Source organism: Erigeron canadensis, chromosome 4 (assembly GCF_010389155.1).
Source record: "Erigeron canadensis isolate Cc75 chromosome 4, C_canadensis_v1, whole genome shotgun sequence".
NCBI lineage: Eukaryota > Viridiplantae > Streptophyta > Magnoliopsida > Asterales > Asteraceae > Erigeron > Erigeron canadensis.
Genome location: NC_057764.1, coordinates 41,581,169 through 41,606,129, shown reverse-complemented (window position 1 = coordinate 41,606,129; position 24,961 = coordinate 41,581,169). Strand labels below are relative to the sequence as shown.

The 24,961-nt window shown below is 34.6% G+C and overlaps 5 protein-coding genes across 6 annotated transcripts; all 5 read left to right on the top strand.

Annotated features, from left to right (window-relative positions):
• Nucleotides 1–825: 825 nt before the first annotated feature.
• On the top strand, nt 826–5,663 carry LOC122596540 (25S rRNA (cytosine-C(5))-methyltransferase NSUN5). Of its 2 annotated transcripts, none has more exons than XM_043769139.1 (13): nt 826–1,126; nt 1,211–1,269; nt 1,370–1,420; nt 1,581–1,716; nt 1,870–1,958; nt 2,071–2,169; nt 2,252–2,305; nt 2,407–2,551; nt 2,684–2,745; nt 2,902–2,989; nt 3,490–3,570; nt 4,312–4,473; nt 5,249–5,663. In XM_043769139.1, the coding sequence occupies exons 1-13, from the start codon at nt 850–852 to the stop codon at nt 5,473–5,475; spliced, it is 1,530 nt and encodes a 509-aa protein (XP_043625074.1). In that variant the 5' UTR covers nt 826–849; the 3' UTR covers nt 5,476–5,663. The 2 variants fall into 2 exon arrangements, with proteins under 2 accessions (XP_043625074.1, XP_043625073.1); XM_043769138.1 differs by having other exon boundaries at nt 1,367–1,420.
• Nucleotides 5,664–8,304: 2,641 nt separating this feature from the next.
• On the top strand, nt 8,305–12,254 carry LOC122596012 (probable protein arginine N-methyltransferase 3). The gene is made up of 8 exons (XM_043768509.1): nt 8,305–8,383; nt 8,627–8,967; nt 9,213–9,683; nt 9,786–9,883; nt 9,958–10,036; nt 10,726–10,974; nt 11,070–11,237; nt 11,660–12,254. Exons 2-8 carry the CDS (start codon nt 8,632–8,634, stop codon nt 12,104–12,106), a joined length of 1,848 nt encoding a protein of 615 aa, XP_043624444.1. The 5' UTR covers nt 8,305–8,383; nt 8,627–8,631; the 3' UTR covers nt 12,107–12,254.
• Nucleotides 12,255–13,042: 788 nt separating this feature from the next.
• Nucleotides 13,043–14,497, top strand: LOC122597640 (ankyrin repeat-containing protein At2g01680-like). Its single transcript, XM_043770215.1, has 2 exons — nt 13,043–13,615; nt 13,712–14,497. The coding sequence occupies exons 1-2, from the start codon at nt 13,043–13,045 to the stop codon at nt 14,495–14,497; spliced, it is 1,359 nt and encodes a 452-aa protein (XP_043626150.1).
• Nucleotides 14,498–19,503: 5,006 nt separating this feature from the next.
• LOC122597908 (ankyrin repeat-containing protein BDA1-like) lies at nt 19,504–21,957 on the top strand. Its single transcript, XM_043770496.1, has 2 exons — nt 19,504–20,131; nt 20,931–21,957. Exons 1-2 carry the CDS (start codon nt 19,559–19,561, stop codon nt 21,741–21,743), a joined length of 1,386 nt encoding a protein of 461 aa, XP_043626431.1. The 5' UTR covers nt 19,504–19,558; the 3' UTR covers nt 21,744–21,957.
• A 558-nt stretch (nt 21,958–22,515) lies between these two features.
• On the top strand, nt 22,516–24,104 carry LOC122597639 (ankyrin repeat-containing protein BDA1-like). The gene is made up of 2 exons (XM_043770214.1): nt 22,516–23,091; nt 23,292–24,104. Exons 1-2 carry the CDS (start codon nt 22,516–22,518, stop codon nt 24,102–24,104), a joined length of 1,389 nt encoding a protein of 462 aa, XP_043626149.1.
• The last annotated feature ends 857 nt before the right edge of the window (nt 24,105–24,961 follow it).

Below are 24,961 nucleotides of genomic sequence, written 5' to 3'. Positions count from 1 at the left end.
TCTCAATCTTTGACTGTAAACAAAAAAAACTAAGTATATATAAATTCTTTGAAAGTTATTTAAAATTGTCTCAACAAGCTTTGTGTAAAGCCCTTTTTTAGCCCCTCCACTAATGTATCCATTAACTGATTGATTTTATGCAAGATACAATTGCAAAATCTATAATAATTAACTTCATCAGAAAAAGAGGTTAAATATATAGAAAACTACGGTTTGAAGAATCATCAGCTTAGTAATTAACTTCGTTGATTCGAATGATGGTTTATGTGACGGTTTTTGACCGGTGACAGAAGTTAATTCGTGTTGTATAGAACCATGATTGATTTTTAGAGTAAACATAATAACTAATTGAAGGAGGTGATTTTTGGGTGGAAGAAAAAAGTAATATAGGTGCTTTCATGTTTCTTTTTCACAAGAAATCTGCATAACAAATTTAAAGGGAAATAGAAAAAGGAAGAAGATGGTGGTGTTGGAGGGAGTGAAAAATAGTGGCCAAGTTTGGGTAAAAGGGATCCGTGTGGTTTGTACATAAATCTCACCGGTATTTTGTTTAGTTTGGTAAGTTTTCAAAATCATGTTTAATTCATAAAATAGGCCTATATTTTTGTTTGTTTAGGTAATAATCCCTTATATGTAATACAACATATTAGTGGTATATTCAAAAAGATGGTCACACCATCTTTTGGGCTTTAAGGCCCAACGTGAACCGGACCCATTATTGCTGAATCCCATGTAACCTACGCCCGGCTCAACTGGCCGGCCCGAAACTGAAAACACCCTTTATATAATTATTATTACATCTTTCTTTCTTCGTGTCAGGTTTCAAACCTACGCAGCAGGTGGTTAGTCATGGTGAAAAGCAAAAACAATAACAGTTATAAGAACAAGAAGGCGATGCTAAAACCTACAAAACCATCGGCTCCGGTGGCGGCGCCAAAGAGCCGGCGGGTGACTAACGTCGAGCGGTCATCATATTTCGCGCGCCGTGAAGCCGCCAAAGTGTTGAAAAGCGTATTGCAGGGAGACGCAAAAAGAAAAGCAGTTGGGTCAATAAAAACATTAGTTTATAGTCCTTCCGTTCGAAACAAAAAAGCTACATTTGCTTTAGTCTGCCAAACCCTTAAATGTAAGCCCTTATTCCTTCTTATGTTAAACCCTTCAATGTTATCATGTTTTCACAATTAAAAGCAATATTTTTTCATACTCACAGATCTTCCGATCATTAAGGATGTAATGGAGATTGCTAATGTGCTAAACAGCAAATGGAAGGTAATACAACTAACTTTAGAAACCTTTTTTTTATGTTTACCCCTTTTGATAATCTTGTTTCTTTATGGTAACATTGATGCTCTAATTATATTGATAGCAGAGGCAAGAGGAGTTGATGTACATAATTGTCTATGACATTCTTTTTGGACAGGTACCTTGACTTTTGTTTTGAATTATCTACAACTTTTTTTTGTGTGTGTGTGTGTGTGTTGATTTGTTTAATGACAACTTGTGAATTAACCATGGATACTAGTGGAACAAGTAACAAAATTTTCCTAAGTTAATTACTGTGATTTCGACCTTCTTTATAGGAAGCATCTCTAACAGGAGATGCAGAAAAGTATCTCCTTCTCAGGAAAGGTCCACTACAGTCAGCTCTTGCAAAGGTCTTAGCGAGAAAGGGAGCAAAACGTTTAGAAGATTTGATGGCTGAATATCATATTAATGGTGTGTGTGTGTCTCCTAAGATCTGTTCCTCTTGCTAATGTTTTTTTTTTTTAAAAGAAGCCAACACCTCCTTATTTTGTTAGCAAAACACTCTTAATGTTCAGTCTACTTATTTGTGTGCTACAATGAGCATCACTTACTGTTATGTTGCAGACGATGCTAGAAAACCTCGATATGTCCGTGTTAATACTCTGAAACTGGATGTTGAAACAGCCGTGTTTGAACTCGCAAAAGAGCATGTGGTAACATATGAATATGATCATCATTCTTTTTTGTTTCAATATCTAAAAATCATTATCATTGTTTCTTCTTGGTTGCTCGGTGCTCACTTTGTTTTGCTGATAATTCCTACAGGTTCAGAAGGATGACATGATTCCAGATTTATTGGTGCTCCCACGAGGGACTGATTTGCACAAGCATCCTTTAGTGACAAATGGAAGTGTATTTATGCAAGTAAGATTTCATAACCTCCCATTGCAGTTTGTACGATTATCTATGATTACATCAATGTTATAACATATGTTTTGCGTGTTAGAGTAAGGCAAGCTCCATGGTAGCGGCTGCCCTCGGACCTAAACCAGGATGGGAGGTACTTATGCTTGAGTTATATTTGTGTATATAGTCAATCATTTTAGAATTTTGTCTATTCTTGAATAAACTGCAATTATCTAACTCATTTTCTTGTTAAAGGTTATTGATGCGTGTGCTGCCCCTGGAAACAAAACTGTACACCTTGCTGCTCTTATGAAAGGAGAGGGAAAAGTTGTTGCTTGTGAACTTAATAAAGATAGAATTAAGCGCTTGGAACACACCAAAGAGCTGGCGGGTGCTGCTAGTATCCTCATTAGTATTATATATGGTTATTGATTTTCCGTGCTTGTAACTTGTAAAATTGTATTATCACTGGAGGTTTAGTTTATCAGGCAGGTTCATTTTTCTAATTTGTTAGACCTTACATGATATATAGACGTGGAAGTTTTGCACGAGAACTTCTTGAACTTGAATCCTGAAGATCACAAGTATTCAGAGGTACTAATTACTCTTTTATTGTAGAAACTAAAACGACTGAAAGGGTATCAATTAGATACTTACTTTGGCGATGGATCACATTTTTCTACTATTGAATCTATGCATCATCTGTTGGTCATTGGATTTATTTACCTGTTTTCTGCTGCCTACTTTTAGGTTCGTGCTATACTGTTAGACCCTTCATGTTCTGGATCTGGGACTGCTGCTGATAGATTGGATCATCTGCTCCCATCACATACCTCAGGTAAATTCCTAACCTTGCATCAACTTGATCTTTAGATGTAACAATTTCGACCAACTGATGGGTGAGTGGGTTATAGTTTATTTCTAATGGGTCAGATAGGTTAAATAAGTAAAATAACTCAATAATTTATATGAAAACGGGTCAAGTAGGTCCAAAGTTCCCAATGTGGACCTCCTAAAACATTTGTTGTCAAAAATATTTTTAGTATTGTTGTAATTGTTATACTATAGTAATCGGATTAAGTATTGACATTTAACACATTAGTTATTCATATTAATTAAGAAAAGAAATGAAAAATAGAGTTTGTGAGTTGATCCATAGTCGGTTTATGTCTTTACCTAACCTGCTCAATTTTACGATAATATACTTGATAAAAGTTGGAAACTCCATTCAAATCTTTGTTCTTCATACATCAAGTGACTAGTTTTAGGTCTGACTCTAGTTTATTTTCTGTTTACTAAATTTTGGTGCATTTATCCTCTTATGATTATGCTGGGTAGGTGATGCTGATGGTGGTGATGTAGGCCGACTTATTAAACTTGCTGCTTTCCAGGAGAAGGCTCTAATTCATGCACTTTCTTGTAAGTTTGAATTTGACCGATTTATTAAATTATTATGCTATGTGAAAATTCTAATCCAAATATCCAATATATGGTCTTACATAGTGGTGGTAAAATGGGTGAGTTTGGTGATCAGTCAAAATGGTGTCAGGTCGGGTGGTTTGGACGACCCACCATAGGCCGAACATAGTGTAGAAGGTAGACCATAGGGAGTTTTGGGGCCCCAATTTTTTATTTTTGTAAATACAATTACTTAAACTGGACATGTAATTAATATAAAATATTACAGGAAAAATTAGTTTGGCCTTCCCATTAAAATCGTTCAAGTTCTGCCACTGTGTTATATCATAATTTTTACTAGTGGTTAGTGTTTTGTAGACGATTAATATATATACGTTGTTACAATGATAATCTTATGTTTGAAACAGGAGGTTTTATACTCGTCTATTTTGAATAGATGGGTTGGTTCAACTGTTCAACCTGTTTCCAATTTAACCAGTTTGACAACTGATGGTTGAAAAACTACCCCAAGTTGACATGTTTGTTATCAATTGGTTAAAGTTGCCCACAAGATCTTTTAATGTGGCTTTCTTATTACTAGGATAGAGATCAATTCAAAGTGAACTTGATAGGGAAATAGTAAAGTTTTCTTCATGTGGTGATAGCATCACTTAGACATTGACCATCAATGTTGAATCTAATAAGTTTGCAATGTCAAAAGCTCATTTCGGTGCATAATAGTTTTTTCCTTACTCTTTTCAGTTCCAACAGTTGAGAAAGTAGTCTACAGCACATGTTCTATTCACCAAATTGAGAATGAAGATGTCGTTAAATCAGTGCTACCTCTTGCTGTTTCTTACGGTTTTCAACTTACAACTCCATTTCCACAATGGCCCCGTCGTGGTCTCCCGGTTGTTGATGGATGTAAGTCTTGTAACCCTTTAGTAACAATAATTTGTTAAATAATTAATGTGCTGGATGGATTGTCCATTTTAACTTTTTGTGTAAATTATTGTTGCGTCCTATAAGAGAGCAAGGGTATGTTATTGACTTATTGTGGCAATCATAGTCTAAGTTTCTAAATAATACATTTTAGCTACTAAACATACGCTTTGGGTGACTTTTGACGTGTTCAACCCATTGGACTCATTTACCGTTTTAGCTGAATATCGTTATTGGTCCTGTCTTACTTTTTTGAGATAAAATATAACCAAAATCAACCCATTAATAAGTAAATGAGCTGATTTGCCATGATAAAGTTCAGTACTCCCCTCTAGTTCCAAGATTAACACCTTGAGCTGGGTGATTCATGAATATTTAAGCATCTAAAGCACTTTTTAATAATCAATGTGTAGAACAATGAACGATCTTGTGATGAAAGAATTGCTAAACTGCTAATAAGTTTGTAATTGTTATTAGTGGGCAAATAAGTAGATTTTTTTGAAGTGTAGGTAACATACTTTCAAATCTTGTTAAAAGAAAAGCTTATGTGGACTAATCATATAACACATCATCATCAAAATTGGGAACTATGTTACCTACATTGGTTTTTTGGGGGTTCATTGCCTACATTGGAACAAAACAAAAAGTACATGACCAATTTATAGCTTAAACCCTTTATATTATGTCGGTTTTAATTTAACAGTTAACAGTCTCATGGGAAGATCATAATTAGTGCATTTGTTTATCTGATTTGCAGCACAACATCTACTCCGAACGGATCCCGTGAAGGATAAAGAGGGCTTCTTTATTGCGTTATTCACTCGGAACACTGGTCATTTTCCTGAAAGTCCTCGGGAAGTTCAAAGAGACTCTTCTTCAGACAATTTGAAACACGAGAGTGTTAAGAGACATAGTCGCCGTAAAAGGTTTGTAAGATCTCTCCCATTTACCAGAATTTCCAAATTGTATTTACACAGAAGGTAATTTTGTCTGGAGTACAATTTTCTAGCAATTTTAGATTTTTCTTCCCCCAAAAGGTTGGGTACTTGTGTCATGTTTTAGGGGCATTCATAGATATCCATGACTTTACTGCACAACTTTGTGCCAACCGAAGAACTCTTTTTATCCTCTTGTTATTATTATTAATTATTATATTATTATTATTATTATTATTATTATTATTATTAATTATTATTATTATTATTATTATTATTGATAATTGTTATATATTCAAATGAACCTTTTTTTTTTTTCCAATATAGAGAGCATGGATCATTAGTTACCAAGTGGTACTTTCTTTTTTCGAGAAAATTCATGATTAGTTTTATGTCTTATTATGTAGAATAGAATATAAGAACTTGAACCTCAAATTTTTTTTATTAAATGTAACCAATAACCAGGAAAATAGATCAGACTCCAAAATATATAACCCGAATGAACAGGTGTTGAAGTAACCAATTGTAATACATTATTAGATCATCTTTTTAACGTAACAAAAGACTTGTTAGTTATAACACCATCAGACTAGATAACACAGTTCAATATTTAGACTACAAAAAAAGTAAAAAACTATTACTATTGAAATGATGCCAGTTGTTGTCAATGTTGGCCATAGCTAACTACATCCCGAGCACTTCAATGTTGATTTGGAATGGTAATTTGGAATACACAAACAATTCTCAAAGGATCTTGTGTTCATGATGATTCCACAAACTCAAAGCTTGAAAGAAGATTGGTTATGGTTAACTATCATCGAATTAGCAAATTTTCCCTTTTCTTTCTAAACTTTTGAGGTCATCCTTTTGGTCATTAAACTGTTGGATCAAATAATGTCTTAGATTGGTTAAGGTTAACTATCATCAAATTAGCAAATTTTTTGTTACATCAAATCATACCTTTGTATACAATATCCATTATCAAGTTCCAAAGAAAGAGACAAAGAACCTCAGAAGATGAAAATGGGTCATCAACGGTTGCGATGTTGGAAGTGACTAATCTCTGATAGGACAAACAGGTCAAAGTCATTATTTTGATGGTGTAAGGTTAAAAACATAATGGTGTAAAGGTGAAAGGTATGATCGGTTTTCTTTTATTGGCAATGTGTGGTTCTTTGTGGTTACTCACCCCGTTGCTTGTGATTCGTTTTTGTTTTTGGCGAGCAATTGGAGAATCGGCCTAGTGGATCCGTTTGTTATTCTTTTTGGTTAATGTTTGCTATGCATCAAAGGATTACAATAAGCATTGATGGTAGTTTTGATTAGTTTTGGCCAAGACTTGTTTACCACCCTTTTAAGTTGCTAAGCATTAATAAATTTTGGTAAGTTTTCATTGGTAGCCAACTTGCATCTTTTTGACAAATTGACAACCACACTCTTTCACCCTAAGGATCACCTCTATTTGATTGTTTAATACCGGACAAATGGTTAATATTTTTTTAAAAGATGAAGATTATATTTTTCAAGAACAATGTTGGTTTGTTTTTTCTTTTCTTTTCTTTTTTTTTTTAGGAAAAAAAAGGAACTTAATACATTAATTGTATCTTATGTGCATGCCTCATAAAATAAACAAATAAACAGATACAAACATTCATAAAATATTTTACAGAAACATTCATAAATATTCATAATTCAAGACAGGGAAGAAATAACCACAAGAAATGAGAATTTCATCAAATTAATTCCAATAAAATGAAATTCCCATCTTTTGACAATTAAACATGCTATGGAATTAAATTCAGTTCCAATTATTTCAGATTCTATCACAAACATGACCTTTACTTCCATAATTGTAACATCAAGTATATAACAATTTTATTAACATAGCGGTGGTATAAATTGTTGCGTAACAACATATCTATATCTATACTATCTTATAAAGCATTTTGTCCTTTTTTAAATTCTCAATTTAAGATTTGAACTACCTAAATTACCCATCTTTTTTATTCACTAATTTAAACATCTCTACCTAATATACCTATAATACCCTTAAATCTCAACCACTTATTTTTCTCTCTCTCCTCAAATCTTAACATCTCATTTTTTTCCTCTCATCCATAAATCATTTTGAGATATACGGTTTTTGAGATAAAAGATTTTGAATAAGTTAGAGAAATAAAATGATTTATGAAGGAGAGAAAAAAAAATGAGTGGTTGAGATTTGAGGAGAGAGAAAAAAAATGAGTGGTTGAGATTTAAGGGTATTATAGATATATTAGGTAGAGATTTTAAATTAGTGAATAGAGAAAAGGGTAATTTAGGTAATTCAAATCATCTTTTGAGATTTTAAAAAAGGGCAAAATGTTTTATAAGATAGTATAGATATAGATATAGATATAGGTATATTAGGTAGAGATGTTTAAATTAGTGAATGAAGAAAGAGGGTAATTTAGGTAGTTCAAATCATCTTTTGAGATTTTAAAAAATGACAAAATACTTTATAAAATAGTATAGATAACTATATTATCATTTCTCTCTCCTCGAATATCAACCAATCATTTTTTTTCTCTCCTTCATAAATCATTTATTTCTCAAATTCATTCAAAAAAATTTATTTAAAAAACCGCACATCGATAAATAATAAAAATAATATGGGTGTTCTTAAAATTCCATGCTCTTTCATTAGAGATGTCATTCGATATTTTTTAAATCCAATAGCGGAACCCGTACAGCTAAGGCATTTGGCTATCACACTCTATAACCTATCACCCCATCAGCTCACCGCAATGCGCGGATACTTGCTCTCGTTAGTATATAGAGTAAAATAAGGATATAAATGAAAATTTCTTATCACTAAAATCTGTTTGCTAGGGTTTAAGGGGTTATATTGTATCTCTATCTCTATAGTTTCTGGGCGAAAAACCCTAGTCAACCTCTGTTTCATAGTCACACTACTGGTATTCATTTTATCTCTTTTTTTTTTTTTTTTTTATAATATATTTATCAACTACTGTTAATTCTGTTCACTTTCCCCAAGTTTGTTACTTTCCATAATTTCACTTAAATACAAGCACAACCTTTTCGATTTTTGTATTAATAGTCCTATACAAATAGATAAATCCTAATGCAAATTCAATTTTATGAGTTTATTTTAGTCCTCTTATCTATAAATTTGATTAATTGTTGTTTTGGATATTAAGATAAAATGGTGGGTCCACTTAACAAGAATCTTGAGTCGTTGAATGGAGAAAAAGAAGAAGAAATGTTGGATAATTCACAAGATTTTGATAATGATGAGGATGATCATGATGAACAAGAGGGAGAGCAGAACTGGGATGATTGGACTGGTGATGGAGAAGAAGGGGAAGATGATGTTGACTCAGAAATGATATGTTTGTTTTGTGATTCTAAATATAGTTCCAGTAGTTTGTTGTTCGAGCATTGTCGGTCGAGCCATCGTTTTGATTTTGGAAGCATTAAGACAACGATGAAGTTGGATTTTTACGGTTGTTTCAAGCTAATCAATTATGTTAGATCACAGGTAAAATGTGTTTGCCAATAGCAGTAGCTGTAGTATCATTGAAGGCTAACTGTTTTTTTTTATTTCACTATGCAAAAAAAGTTATAATAAACAAGTATTTGCAAATTGCTTATTGAAACACAGCTTGTTTTACTTTAGTATTGTTTATTACTGTTAGAACATATCAAAATTTTTCGGTGAAGAGTGATTATTTTGGTGTGAGTACTATATAGAAGTATCACTTACATGTTTATTATTGAAAACAGGTGGCGCAGAATCGATGTTGGATCTGTGGAAGTACTTGTGAGTCTAGGCAAAAGCTACAAGATCATTTACATGAACCATCGGCTATTGAGTTTGCTAATCTTCCATGGGACAATGATATGTACCTTAAACCATATATGGAAGAAGACCATCTCTTGTATAGTTTTGATGAAGATGAAGAAATTGATGATGATGACGACATGGTCAGAAGTATAGACGGTTTAGAAAACATGAACATTGATGACAAAACTGATTTAGAAGCGTATGCTATTAACTCTAAGCTTCTGGAATCCTGCAAAGAGGATTCAGTAAACGAGGTTTCTTCTATTTCTAAAAACAACGGCGCAAGCTCAGATAGAAAATCAAGAAGTTCTTCTGTCAATGTTGCCGAGCGTGAAATAATGATTGTGAATAAGGACTATTTTGGCTCATATAGTTCGTTTGGTATACATAAAGAGATGATAAGTGATAAGGTATTGGTTACTCCCTGAAATTGTATGCTCTTAAATTGATTTGTTGATTGTTACTTTTTTTCCGTTTCTTAGAATTGAGTGGTAGTGTGTTATGTTATATAGGTAAGGACGGATGCTTATAGACAAGCTATTGTAGACAATCCTTCTCTTTTAAAGGGTGCTGTTGTTTTGGATGTTGGTTGTGGTACAGGGATACTAAGGTGAAATCTGTAATTTTCTTATACTCGACTCTTCCTCCCATAACTTGTCTAATTCTAAGTTTTATGTTTACTAGTCTGTTTGCAGCCCAAGCAGGGGCCTTAGTAGTAAATGCAGTGGAAGCAAGTGATAAGATGGCTTCAGTAGCCTCTCAGGTAGCATTGGTTTTCTTTTGAAGTGGCCTTTGTAAGTGAATGGGCCAATTCAGGGTATCTGTTATCTTATCAAGAAAAAATAGCTTTAAATGAAATGGGTGAAAAGTGTATTTCAGATGCATTAAACCTTCTAAATTTCTTTTATCAGAATGTTAGTATTGTTGGAGTAATATAATTACCGTGAGCATTTGCTACACTAAGGGCGAGTTTAGTTCGAGAAAACACTCCTTGTTTTCCATTTTTGTTTTCCAAGAAAACAAAAATCCTTGTTTCCACTTTTTGAACTAAAATTAGAAAACTACTTTTTTTTTTGTTTTCCGTTTTCTATTTTCTGTTTTCCAAGCTAATAAGATGGAGAAATAAAAAACAAAAACAAGTGAATTTGAACATGTTTTCTAGTTTTATAAGATGGAAAAATGAAATTTGCATCTTTTATTTTGAACGCGTTTTCAAAATTTTCAAGATTTTCTAGAAATGAAAAACCCTTTACATTTTCTAAAAAATTGGAAATGGTAAACTAGAAAACATGTTCTTAAGTTTCTATAGAATATCAACAAAATATTGGGCAGTGTGTTACAACTTACAAGGTGACATATTCAAACTTTACCAATGTTATTGACCTGTTATCCGGTCTGCCAAAGTATTATCTTCTTCTTTAAGGATTTTTGTTGTGGTTTTATAATCTGCAGATTGCAAAAGACAACGGTCTGCTGTGGAATCAGGCACCAAATCAGGGAAGTGGAGTAGTTAAAGTTATCAATAGCATGGTCGAAGATGTTATTGAATCTGGACAAATTGAGCCCCAGAGTATTGATGTCTTAGTGAGTGAGTGGATGGGGTACTGTCTACTTTACGAGTCAATGCTCAGCTCAGTGCTTGTTGCACGAGATCATTGGCTAAAGCCTGGAGGTGCTATGCTTCCGGACACAGCTACCATGGTTAGTAACTCTAGGCTTCTTAATTCTGCTGAATTTTGATTAGAAAAAGTTGTGTTAACTGTTCTCTTTTCTTTTCTTTTTCATTTATATCTTAGTTTGTTGCTGGATTTGGAAAAGGTGCTACCAGCATCCCATTCTGGGAAAATGTTTACGGATTCAACATGTCCTCTATCGGTAACGAACTGGTTGGAGATGCTGCTCATTTTCCTATCGTTGATGTGGTAGATGCAAATAATTTGGTGACGGGTACTGCTCTTCTCCAGGTTGGTTTAACTTGGTATTTTATTGTTCTAAACTCCTAATGCCAATACTATCAGATGTTATGTTATTGGAAGTGACCCAAGTATCTGTAAAATACATGTTATGGCCACTCTTCTATCGAATGTTATTTTGTGGAGTTGGCAGTTTCGGCCCATTTATTTTTTAATGGATCCATACGGGCTTATGCTTCATCTTTAACATGTCAAATTGGTACAATCAAGAATGTTAGATATGGAAAAGGGGGGATCAAATGGGTACACGAGTTTATACAGCTTTTTGTAACCATATGTAACATACTAGTTAATAGAAGAATAAAAGATTTCGGTGACCCGTTTAGAGGTCGTATGCCCACATTTTCATTTTCTAGTCTTTTGGTTTAGCTATGTTATGTCAACAAGATTTCATGTTATTCCGTTTGTACCAGGCTTTCGACTTGGTGACGATGAAACACGATGAAGTTGATTTCACTGCATGCGTTCAGCTAGAACGCAAGTCATCAAATTCATCTGAGGTAGAATCAACCATAACTAAGTGTTATGGAGTCGCCTTATGGTTTGATACCTCATTTACAGGCAGGTTTTGCAAAGAAAAACCTACCGTTTTGTCGACATCACCATACACCCCTCCAACACACTGGTCTCAAACATTACTCACTTTCCGTGAACCAATTTCACTAGCATCCAATATGTCAGTCAACGAGACTTCCTCAATGGTTGGTAGCGAGATCAAACCAGCCATCAAAATAGATTTACGCATCAGCATAGCACGTGGTGTTGAACATCGTACCATTGATATTTCATTGGAGGTAACTGCTATTGGTTTTGATGGTCAAAAACGCAAATGGCCTGTGCAAATGTTCAATATGCGTTAAATCATACGTGAAATGTTTCATATGTGTTGTATTTTCTGAAGTTTTGTTTTCCGTTTTAGAAGTCTAATGTAGTCTGGTAAGTCGTAAGCATTACATGATGTTCCTTACCAAGTTTTGTTTTTATGATATGATAATTTGGTTTGATGTTCTTCCCGGATTTCAAGATGCATTTCTTCATACAGTTCACCATTGTGTTATTGATGATTGTAGAAACTCAGTATGGGCCTATCCTGCATGCAGAAGTATTATACCATAATTTCAAATGAGGAAAAATCAATTTCTAGATGATTATGATGATTAAATTAAAAGAGTGATTTGAATTTTAAAATGAAAATAGATATTGAATATACAAGTCAGTATAATATAGTAAGATAGTTACATTAGATGACATTTCTACGAACATTGCATAGATAGCTCATAGCCCCGGTTTATTGTTATTTATTTGTTTGCAATAAGGTGTAATTTATGGAAAGATATTGCAAAAACAGGTGTTCAACCAAGAAGCTTGGAAAAAGAGGTGGGAACTCCGGTTTCTAGTTTGGTTTTGTATAAGTGTGAACTCACAGGCGTTAGGAACATCGGGTATACTAGTTTTACAAAAAATAAAAAAATTAAAAAAATCTATGTTCTTTTTTCAAAATCTTTCTAAAAAACCCCAATTTTTTTCAAATTTCTAATATATAAATTCTTAATGAAGAGTAAATTACATAAGCAGTTGGTAAGTTGGTAAAGAATTGTGCCAATTATTCAACAAACAATATGCGACTTGTTCCAAAGAAGTTTCAGTTGGAATGAATCTTCCATCCCCATAAATTGACTAGAAAACTATTACTAGTATAATCTTCCACAACTAATTTATTAATCCAGTTAATATGTATAAAGGAAAATGATACATGGTAAACATCTATGTACGAGCTACTTTATGTGAACTAAGACATGGAGAGAAGAGAAAGGCTTCTTTACGATGCATCATTAGAAGGAAATTTAACCGTCTTGCTCATGTTACTTCAAGAAGATCCACTCATTCTTGACAAGGTGACCTTAAACCATCACGACGACATGCCTCTACACGTTGCGTCAATGCTTGGACATATTGCTTTTGTCAAGGAAATCCTAACCCGAAAACCTGATCTTGCTACCGATTGTGATTCACAAAAACGTCTGCCTCTTCATTTAGCCTCTGCAAAAGGCCGTGTAGAAATAGTTAAGGCGTTGGTAAAGGCTAAACCTGAGACATGCCTTGCACGTGACCGTGATGGGAGAAACCCAATTCATCTTGCAGCCACCAAGGGGCAATATGAAGTGGTGAAAGTGCTGGTGCAAGCTCAAACTCATGCAGCTCGATCCATGGTGCAGCAAGACACCATCTTGCACTTGTGTGTGAAGCATAACCAACTTGAGGTTTTGAAGTTGTTAATCGAGACTATGGGTGATCACAAGTTTGTAAACACTGAGGATGCTTATGGTAATACCATACTTCACCTAGCTGTTGCTGACAAACAAATTGAGGTGAGGTACTAATTACAAAAACATTTGCTCATTTTGCAAGATTGATTAATACTACTTTCAATGACTAATTGACTCTAAATCGTGTACATTTTTTAGACTATAAACTTCTTGCTACTTGATACAACAATAGAAGTCAATGCATCAAACGAAAATGGGGAAAAAGCGATAGACATATTGGCTTTAGGTCCAAGAGATATGAAAGATCAACAAATCATACAGTCCCTAACACGAGCAGGAGCAGTTGGCTCGAAAAAGGAAAGCTTGTTTGGACAAATTTCTCATAAATCCAGAAGCAAATTGGTATTAGAAAACTTAAGACAATATAATAATAAAAAAGACTTGAAGAACGACGATGACTGGTTGGACAAGAAACGAAATACTCTGATGGTCGTGGCATCATTGATAGCAACCATGGCCTTTCAAGCAGGTACTAATCCTCCTAGTGGCGTTTGGCAAGATGGGTCGTCCACTGATCCAGCCCGTCGGGCTGGATATGCTGTCATGGTATATAATCATCCAAATCTTTACCATGTGTTTCTGGTTTGCAACACGGTGGGATTTGTTGCAACTCTTAGCATTATCCTGTTGCTTATTAGCGGGTTACCCTTTTTGAGGCATCGCGTGTTCTTGTGGATTCTAATGGTTATAATGTGGATAGCGACTGCATCTATGTCACTCACTTATTTGGTTGCCATATCAGTTGTGACACCAAAACCAGAGTCACAGACGTTCAAGAATATAGTGAATGGAATCGTTCTGGTTTGGGTCGGCTTGATGACTCTTTTGGTTGCAGGACACATTTTTCGGCTAATGGAAATCTTCCAAAAGCTACCGTTCACCAGAAAGACTTTAAGTCAAGTATCCATTAATGATAACTTGTAGAACACTAAATGTGTATGCATGTGACATTTTAAGACATATAACACATTCGTGCATTGAAGTATATATATGAGTATATATATTTAGTGTTTTTACACTATATTTTGTATTCATGGCATTAGACACGTCTAAAAACAATGTAGTTGAACCCGCTAAACAAAATTATTTTCCACAATTCCATTGTACGAAGTAATTTAGTATATGTTTATGAACCCATTCGACATATATTCTAATGAGACACACACACACATATATAGGATAATGATAAATCAACCTAATTGGTGTGCCTAAAGATATGCTTAATAGTAATATGATGACATGTGGAAAAATCAGGGGGCAAGATTAGGAAAGAAAATTAGTGGAATACATATGTCAAATTCTTAAGGTTTTAGGTTGATTTTTAGGCATATGAGTTAGGTTGATTAATCATTTTCCATATATATATAGGGGTGAGATAATTTGAGACCATCTCTTATTTTAGGACCAACTAGGACTATTGATTTTTGTACACCATCATGATCTACTACGATATACAAGACTTTTTTGTAAAAACACTAAGACTTTCCGGCGATGGATCCATAGAAAAATCATGTGTAAGTTACTTACACATGTGTAAGTGTGTAAGTTAACTTACACATGATTTTTCTGTGGGCCCGTCGCTTGAAAGTCTTAGTGTTTTTACAAAAAAGTCTTGTATATCATAGTAGATCATGATGGTGGTGTGTAACTTACGAAAATCAATGGTCCTTTTTTGGACTTTTTTTAGTTGGTCTCAAATTATCTTTCCCCTATATATATATATATATATATAAGGTTGTCAAACACCTAAGCTTAGGTGTGGAACCCTTCACATACTAATATTTTATTATTTATTGTTTAATGAATAAATGTCTAAGCCCCATGATTTTTATGGTTTAAAAAATTAATATATGAATTTCTGACACCTAAACTGAGATACCTGACAGTTTTATATTTTCATCTCCTATGTATAGAGATTATATAATTCCCAGCTCCTTATACCTTGTCCTTGTCCTTGTCCCTGGTGAGATATGGTATTCCCTATTTCTAGTTTGCGAGGCGTGGGAAGTTTGACTTGGATTTTGGACCATTAGATTGCATTGACTTTAATTTAGATCTCATCCGTCTATTTCAAATTTCCAAGCCCAACAGATCAATAGGATAAATCATCTCATCCGTTAGATTATATCAGAGAGTGGATTACATCCTTTTTCACCTACACGTTCCTTTATGGGACGTTTGGTAGAAGTGAATCAAAGAAAATGAAAATGTAATAGAGAATGAATATAGTGGAAAGAGAATGAATGTTTGGAAAGAAAATGAATTTCGTCGTTTGGTACAAACAGAGAATAAATATACAAAAAAATACAAATTTTTGAATAATAATTAAATTTAATATATATAACATCACTAAACAAAAAATAAAAATAAAAAATTTTCATTCCCATCAATTCTCTACATTTTATAAAGAATTGAGGGAATGGAATCGATTCCCACTTCTCGATTCTATCGATTCTCTTTCTCATTCTCCATTGCAACCAAACATGAGAAGTCTTTCTCATTCCCTTTCCACCTTTTCCATTCCATTATATCAAACACCCCCTTAGTTTTAACTACTGGGTTTGGTTAATTCAAAAGCCCATCAAAATAGTCCCCTGGCCCATTTTATGGATATTTCCATCTCACACTCCCACTGACATTTTTTTTTTTTTTGGAAAATAATAAATGCTTCTAAAAATCCTCTTAATATATCCATTTGTTAACACATGGAATCAACTAATTATCTTTCTTAATATCACCCCTGATTTTTCACCTATCACCATCCTATCAATTAGAGGATTTTTAGGCTAACAAATTATGATGATTGATCATTACCTTTTTTTTTAAAAAAAAAAAACATGAAGTTCAAAAAGTCAAAACGATTAAGAAGCCAAAAATAAATACGAGTAAAACATTTTAAGTTAAAGAAACCAAGAAAGCATGCTAAAAGCCTAAATCCATGTTGTTTCGATGAACCAAAGTAAAAGAGTAGCAAACTATCATGTGGCAACCAAAATCTAGTAAAATTAAGGGTTTTTTTAACTTGTGTTTGTTATCAATTTAGCGTAACTTAAGAATATAGTTATGACATTTGGAAATGGGTTTGAAGATACAGAGTGTACACTCATAAAGTGAATGACATCCCAGACGTGAAAGTTTGGAATAATCAATGAAATTGTTTGATCACATGAAAAATTCATTTTAAGGGCATGACAAATTTGAAAATGAAGATTTCACTATAAAAAAAATCATTCATTCACGTTTTTAATTAACATGAACAATTTATAACATTTTGTCATTGTGTAAAATTATATTAAACTAAAAGTTCACACTTTTAAATGTGTAAAAATAATAATAATGGATTACAAAAGTTCACACTTAAAAATGTATAGAAATTTGTCCACACTAATCCACAATTTTAGTTGTAGACTTTCATATTTAATTTTGTCACACCATTTTTATCCATACTAACTATTGATTTGTCACACATTTAATTGTGATTATATGATAATGTGTGAACAAATGACTTAATTTTTTTAGTAATTTGCAAGAAACTTATAAAGTAATTCTCACTATTTGAATAGTATCTAACAACCTCTTCTTAGATCAGGTGGCCACCTGGACCATCTTCGAGTAACTAGAAAAGAAGATGTTGGTTCGGAGATCGAAGGTCGAATTTTATTTTTCATGGTTTCGGACATTTACCTCTCGGACGCGTGCAGGCCGTATTATCACACTCTTGGTCTTCATGGGTGCCTTCGGGTTCCAATTTCTAACATACTGTCTGCTTGGATGTCACTTTTAGGATTCGAACCACTACCAACTAACACTGTGTACTTTTAAATATATATATATATATATATATATATAAATTGAATAGTATATATGACATGTTTGAATAGAAAAGTAGACACAATATTCTTCAATTCAAACGCCAAATTCAAGTTGTCATGTTCTTTCTTCAATTCAAATGTAAAAGTCATGTTCATGATTTTTCAATTTATGTCTATATCCAGATTTCCATGACAGACTGGTTAACCAGGCATATCGATCGCACTCCATCATGCCATCTAACTTTTAGGTTGCCAAGCTCCATGTATATTACATCCATGAATGCATGCAGAGCCGCAGAGGTGGCATGAGTAACGAGTAAACGTTAACTTTTGAGCTCCATGGGCGGACCTACATAGAACATAGGGGTAGCCCGGGTTACGGGTCCGCTATATCCATGTAGTGTAATTTTTTTGAGAAAATGATGTATTATTTATTGGTACTACGGGTCAAACAAATATGGGATACCCGTCTATGTAACTATTTCAAAACTTTCAAAAGATTATCCTAATAATATAACTCATAAAGACGTACTTGAGCAATTAAATAATAAATGGAAACTATCAAAGTGCCAAAAACTCTTAACAATCATTATAAATAGCCAAAAATCCTAAAAAAAATCGTAATAATTTAGTCAGTATCGTTATTTTACGTCGAGATAAGGCATCAATAAAAAAAATTGTGCTACCCGTCCCTATGAATCCTGGGTCCGCCACTAAATGAGCTCTCTTCAAAAAAAGAAAGATACGTGAGAAAATATATAAGAACACAAAATACTCTCTAGCGAATAGATTATAGATTTTTGTTAAAATCTAAAACATTACTCTTTTTATTAACTCGATCAAAACAAAATTCGTGTAACTCAGATTTCTATTAAATCTAAAATAGAATTGTTGTTTTTGAAAAGTCATATCATAATACAAAAAGATATCTGGTTATTGATTTCTTATCCTTAAAACTTTAAAATTCACGAGCAGAGTTCATTGTGAGAATTTAACTATATACGTAACCAGCTATATATCTCCACAGCCGACCCAAACATTTTGGTTATGGGCCGGATTTACACTAACCAATCCATCGACTAATAATAGATCGAGTGGGTCGATCGGGTATAAGATGGTTCAATAATAATATCAATAATTAGTTGGGTTATGAATCTGTTAAATCGACTTTATTTCATATATGTTCAAAAATGATATCATGTATGGACTAGCTAGCTAGGCTGATTAATTAAGAGTACACTACAAACAATATTGCATTAGTTCACACTTTTAGGTGAGTGTGAACAAATTAAAAATTTTGTCACGTTTTTTAGTGTGTAGATATATATATTGAATTAAAAGTGTTTGAAAATTTCTTCACACAAAAAAGTGTGTATAAATAAAATTTCACACTTTTTAGTGTGAAATTTTAAACTTATTTTGTCACACCTCATTTGTCCACGGTAACTCGTGGACAAATGAAATGTGACAAAATAATTATGAAAGTTCACACTAAAAAGTGTGAACATTTATTTCTACACACTTTTTAGTGTGAAAAAATTTCTACACACTTTTAATTTAATATATTTCTACACATTAAAAAGCGTGACAAAATTTTTAATTTGTTCACACTCACCTAAAAGTGTGAACAAATACAATATGATTTGTAGTACGTGCTGCTACTGTAGGCAAACAAGTTAATTCTAGCTACTTGACCTCATGATTTCCAACGAAATGATGAGATGGTATTTTTCCTGATAAGACCGGCCAATAATATGTGGTGCACGTATTTTCATCTTATATATATATATCATCATTGTGATGACATCATATATTAGATACTCAAGTTAGCTAGCTGTTAAACAAGCGCGCGTATTGTTATTAATTTATTCCACAAATAATAAATAAGCGAACTTCAACGAATTGAAGTTGGAGTTGGAGTAAATATATGCCTGCCATCCACAAAATAAAGACAAAGTAGTGATCATCGACTAGCTAGCTAGAAAAATATACTACGTAAAAGAAAATTAATTATTGTGGCTAGTTTGGAGTCTCGATCAGTTGGAATAAATCTTCCTTCCACATAAACTGAAAAAAAAAAAAATTCCACAAGGGCAATCTCTCTCGATCTAGCTATATATATATAGAAGAATATGTTAGTTAATTTGAGTAAACTAATTATATATATTCAGACATGGAGAGAAGAGAAAAGCTTCTTTATGAAGCATCATTAGAAGGAAACATATCCACCTTACTAATGTTGCTTCAAGAAGATCCCTTGATTCTTAACAGAGTTACCCTAAACCATCACGGCGACATGCCTCTACATGTCGCATCCACGCTTGGACATACAGATTTTGTCAAGGAGATCTTGACACGAAATCCCCATCTTGCTACCGAGTGTGATTCACAAAAACACTTGCCTCTCCATCTAGCCGCTGCAAAAGGCCACGTTGAAGTAGTAAAGGCATTGGTATCGGCTAACCCTGGGACATGCCATGCACGTGATCGTGATGGAGGAAACCCTGTCCATGTTGCAGCCATTAGAGGACACCTTGATGTTGTGAAAGAGATGGTGCAAGCCCAGCCTCACGCAGCAAGAGCCATGGTGCAGCAAGACACCATCTTGCACTTGTGTGTAAAGCATGGCCAATTTGAGGTTTTGAAGTTTTTGATAGAGACTATGGGTGATCATGAGTTTGTAAATACAAAGGATGGTTACGGCAATACTCTACTGCACCTTGCTGTTGCTGACAAGCAAATTCAGGTACGTTCCATACTCGTTTCCATCATTCATATAAATTCTTGCAAAAAAAGGCTTTAGCATCTTCATCTGATGATATGTCATATATACGAGTACTGATCAATGTAGAGGTTTGTTCATTTAAACCCTAATTTTGGGTGAGATCCAAGGACCAAATCTTGGCCTTTGATTTATCCTCGTCAATGGATCGATGAGATTTAATCCTCTTCTCCCCCTCTCCTCTACGGTGAGACAGCCGTCGGCCACCTCTTCCTTCTTCTCCGGCGAGACAGCCACGGTGCCCGTGCCGTATCAAACCGCCACCATCTCTTGGATTGTCGCCCATCAAATCCATACCGTTCTCATATGCGTTTGATGACAACCCCTTTAGAAGGATTAGGGCAACGCCCGTACCTTATCCACCGGAAAACGAAACTGATTATCGCCGGAGATGAAGATGACGCCAAAGATGTCGCGGAGATGACAGCCGAAGATCGATGAATTTTCATGTATAAGTTTACTTTGAATCACATCCATTAATAATAGTTGATCTAATGGTTGAGATTAGATCCGTGGATCACACTAATTTTGATGGTTTCTAATCAATACAACGACCCTATCAATGTAATATATATATATATATATAATACCTACAAATTTTTCAATATTTTGTTAAAAAAGTTTATAGTACGTATTCGGCTAATCTTGGGACATCTAGCTACACCAGCCCGACCCAGGCCCAACGTGTGAGAAGGCCAGGTTTTGATTATTATTTTACATGTTATAACTAATCTACTGTTCGATTTTGAACTACATTTCTTAGACTATAAACTTCTTGCTACTCAATACAACAATAGAAGTGAACGCAACAAACACGAATGGGGAAACAGCGTTGGATATACTAGCTCAAGCTACAAGAGACTTGAAATACCAACAAATCATGCAATCCCTCATGACCCATTCGGGAGGGGTTGCGGCAAAACCAGAGACTTCATTCGCACAAGTTCCTAAGGGTTCAAGAAGCAAAGTGCAGTTAGACAGACATCAGACGACACTGCCCTTTTTTTCTCTCTCAAAAGATGATGATCACTTGACAAACTATCATGAAGACTGGCTGGACAGGATGCGGAATTCTTTGATGGTTGTGGCATCATTGATAGCAACCATGGCCTTTCAAGCTGGTACTAATCCTCCGAGTGGCGTTTGGCAAGATGACTCAAACAATAATGATCCACTCCGCAAGGCTGGATTTGCTGTCATGGCATACACTCATCAAGATTTGTACCACGTCTTTCTGATTAGCAACACTGTGGGCTTTGTTTCAACTCTTAGCATCATCATGTTGCTTATAAGTGGACTGCCATGCTTAAAACATCGATTTTTCTTGTGGATTCTGATGGTGACTATGTGGATTGCTACAACATCTATGTCTCTTACTTATTTCGTTTCGATATTGGCTTTGATACCAAGTCCGTTGCGGGATATAGTCAGCCCTATAGCTGGAGGTATTGTGATCGTATGGATAGGGTTGTTGACTCTTCTACTTGTTGGACACACCGTTCGGTTGATTGCAATCCCTTTGAGGGGTTTCATAAGACTTCTACTTCCTAGAAAGAGACATGTCGTCGTGGTGTAGTGGCAGGATGAAAGTACGTGCGCGCAGTCAACTTTGTTCAGTTTTGCTCCTGTGTGTATCCAACTCTAAAAATTTCTCTTGTACGTATTAAACTCTTTATTTTCACTATTGATCTATCCAACTTACAACACCTCTATTGTATTGTATGTATTAAACTCTATTGTCCGGTTTGTTATTGTAAAGTATTGCACTATTGCCCATATTCATGTTGAAATGTTTGTGTAAATGATTGAAACAATATAACAAAAACTCAACACACTAACAAATACGGAGTATAATTTAAAACTTAATCCGGAAGCCGATAAAATTCCAGGAATAAAGTCATCAAACAAAGAATATGCAGTCAAGTATCAAGCTAACGTCATTAGTATTATTTTTCTTTATTATCTATCAAAATTGGTTTTCTTAATTATCAATCCTAATATTCTCTTGACTTGTTCAAAGACCATAAGAACTATAAAAATACAAGGTATCTACTATACAACTAAATAAGGATTGTAGGGTTCTTGAAACGATACATGACACGAGAGCCGTCTCTGAGGATTTATAGAGTTAGCCCTAGCTAGAACAAAGGCCCGTGAGCTAGATGCAACAAATTATTTTAACTTATAATTTCAACCATATCAAATATAAATATCAATAGTTTCACCTTCCCTAGCTAGTACTGGACTTGATAAAAGTTTAAAGGTTGACTTAAAAAGAGAGACGACTATATATATATATATATATATATTGTGATCTATCTTGTGCTTAATTTGTGTATTTGAGAACCATGGAAAGATCAATGGAGGAACTTCTCTGTGAAGCATCATTAGAAGGAAACATATCCACCTTACTAATGTTGCTTCAAGAAGATCCCTTGATTCTTAACAGAGTTACCCTAAACCGTCAAGGCGACATGCCTCTACATATCGCATCCACGCTTGGACATACAGATTTTGTCAAGGAGATCTTGACACGAAATCCCCATCTTGCTACGGAGTGTGATTCACAAAAACACTTGCCTCTCCATCTAGCCGCTGCAAAAGGCCACGTTGAAGTAGTAAAGGCATTGGTATCGGCTAACCCTGGGACATGCCATGCACGTGATCGTGATGGAGGAAACCCTGTCCATCTTGCAGCCGTTAGAGGACACCTTGATGTTGTGAAAGAGATGGTGCAAGCTCAGCCTCACTCAGCAAGAGCCATGGTGCAGCAAGACACCATCTTGCACTTGTGTGTAAAGCATGGCCAATTTGAGGTTTTGAAGTTTTTGATAGAGACTACGGGTGATCATGAGTTTGTAAATACAAAGGATGGTTCTGGCAATACTGTACTCCACCTTGCTGTTGCTGACAAGCAAATTCAGGTGTGCCTACTAAATTCTTTTTCATCAAACATATGAATCTTGCAATAAAAAAAAACGAAATGGTTTTCAAAGTTAAAAAGTTAGTTTTTTCGGCTAATCTTGGTCATCCACACTAGACCGTCCCAGGCACAACGTGTGAGAAGGTTTTCATTATTATTTTACATGTGTAACTAATCCCTTCTATTTTGAACATTTATTAGATTATAAACTTCTTGCTACTCGATGCAAGAATAGAAGTGAACGCAACAAACACAAAGGGGGAAACACCAACAGATATACTAGCTCAAGTTACAAGAGACTTGAAATACCAACAAATCATGCAATCCCTAACCCTTGCAGGAGGGGTTGCGCAAAAACCAGAGACTTCATTTGCACAAGTTCCTAAAAGTTCAAGAAGCAAAATGCAGTTAGACAGATTAGAGTATCATCAGACACTGCCCTTTTCTTCTCACTCAAAACATCACTTGACACACTATGAAGACTGGCTAGACAGGAAACGGAATTCTCTGATGGTTGTGGCATCATTGATAGCAACCATGGCCTTTCAAGCTGGTACTAATCCTCCGAGTGGCGTTTGGCAAGATGACTCAAACAATAATGATCCACTCCGCAAGGCTGGATTTGCTGTCATGGCATCCAATCATCAAGATTTGTACCACATCTTTCTGATCTGCAACACTGTGGGCTTTGTTTCAACTCTTAGCATCATCTTGTTGCTTATTAGTGGATTACCATGCTTAAGACATCGATTTTTCTTGTGGATTCTGATGGTTATTATGTGGATTGCTACAACATCTATGTCTCTTGCTTATTTGGTTTCGATACGGGTTTTAACACCAAACCCGGAGTCAGAGTTGTTCAGGCTTATAGCACAAGGTATTGTGGTCGTATGGATTGGGTTGCTGACTCTTCTACTTGTTGGACACACCCTTCGGTTGATCGCAATTGCTTTTAGGGGTTTCAGGAGACTACTATTTCCTAGAAAGAAACAGGTCCTGGTTCCAATAGTATGAACCCATGCCATGCTAATCAAGTATAAAAACCAGCGTGTCTTAACGTGCCTACGTACACATTTATATGTATAAATAGATATACCGATATACATACAAGTAATATAAACACTAAAGTCAGATATGTTTGAAGAATAATCTTAATAATATACTACCGTTTTGTGGCAGTGAGATATCTCTTTCATGGTTTAGCTAAATAATATGTTAAGTGAGTTTCAAGACAAGTGTCTTAATACATGTAATTGTAATATTGGGCATGCTATGTGATAGCCCAACAAAAAGGTCTTTTTCATTAGATAATAGTATGGATTAAGTTGACTCTCATAATTAAAACCTACTACTTCAAGCAGCGAAAGGTTTTTAGAGGCAACTTTTAGTGCGCGTTTGGTTCGCGGAATGTTTTTGGAGGGAATTGAATCTTTTAAAGGAATTGGAATCTGAAGGAATGGAATTTGACGGAATGTTTTTGATTTTTTGAAGATTTAAGTGAGGGACGGAATGAGATACCTTCCCCCATCCCCAATGAATGGAGATTCCATCAAATGAGGGAATGTTAACATTCCAACGGAATATGATTCCTTCATCTTTAACCAACCAAACACACTAAGAAATGAAATTCAATTCCAATTCCATCAGATTCCATCAAATTCTGTGAACCAAACGCGACCTTAGTGTTTTACATTCATTTGATAGAGACAAGTGAATCGTTCCAAAAACAGAAAGGAATGAACAACTTAGATATCTTCCCTGTTCAACTAAAAACCATCGCGGAAGGGTCTAAGCCTTATTTCTTTTTTACTTAATAAACTTAATAATAAAGAACTTAATCATTCGGTCAAATTACATTCCATGTTTCTTTT

What these genes read in the sequence shown, in the direction of transcription:
- LOC122596540 (XM_043769138.1), top strand. Translation starts at nt 850, where the DNA reads ATGGTGAAAAGCAAAAACAATAACAGTTATAAGAACAAGAAGGCGATG. An exon ending in ATGACATTCTTTTTGGACAG is followed by an intron (nt 1,421 to 1,580) that starts GTACCTTGACTT and finishes CCTTCTTTATAG; the next exon opens with GAAGCATCTCTAACAGGAGA. An exon ending in AAGATCACAAGTATTCAGAG is followed by an intron (nt 2,746 to 2,901) that starts GTACTAATTACT and finishes GCCTACTTTTAG; the next exon opens with GTTCGTGCTATACTGTTAGA.
- LOC122596012 (XM_043768509.1), top strand. Translation starts at nt 8,632, where the DNA reads ATGGTGGGTCCACTTAACAAGAATCTTGAGTCGTTGAATGGAGAAAAA. An exon ending in TCAATTATGTTAGATCACAG is followed by an intron (nt 8,968 to 9,212) that starts GTAAAATGTGTT and finishes TATTGAAAACAG; the next exon opens with GTGGCGCAGAATCGATGTTG. An exon ending in TGTGGTACAGGGATACTAAG is followed by an intron (nt 9,884 to 9,957) that starts GTGAAATCTGTA and finishes TATGTTTACTAG; the next exon opens with TCTGTTTGCAGCCCAAGCAG.
- LOC122597640 (XM_043770215.1), top strand. Translation starts at nt 13,043, where the DNA reads ATGGAGAGAAGAGAAAGGCTTCTTTACGATGCATCATTAGAAGGAAAT. An exon ending in TTGCTGACAAACAAATTGAG is followed by an intron (nt 13,616 to 13,711) that starts GTGAGGTACTAA and finishes TACATTTTTTAG; the next exon opens with ACTATAAACTTCTTGCTACT.
- LOC122597908 (XM_043770496.1), top strand. Translation starts at nt 19,559, where the DNA reads ATGGAGAGAAGAGAAAAGCTTCTTTATGAAGCATCATTAGAAGGAAAC. An exon ending in TTGCTGACAAGCAAATTCAG is followed by an intron (nt 20,132 to 20,930) that starts GTACGTTCCATA and finishes TACATTTCTTAG; the next exon opens with ACTATAAACTTCTTGCTACT.
- LOC122597639 (XM_043770214.1), top strand. Translation starts at nt 22,516, where the DNA reads ATGGAAAGATCAATGGAGGAACTTCTCTGTGAAGCATCATTAGAAGGA. An exon ending in TTGCTGACAAGCAAATTCAG is followed by an intron (nt 23,092 to 23,291) that starts GTGTGCCTACTA and finishes AACATTTATTAG; the next exon opens with ATTATAAACTTCTTGCTACT.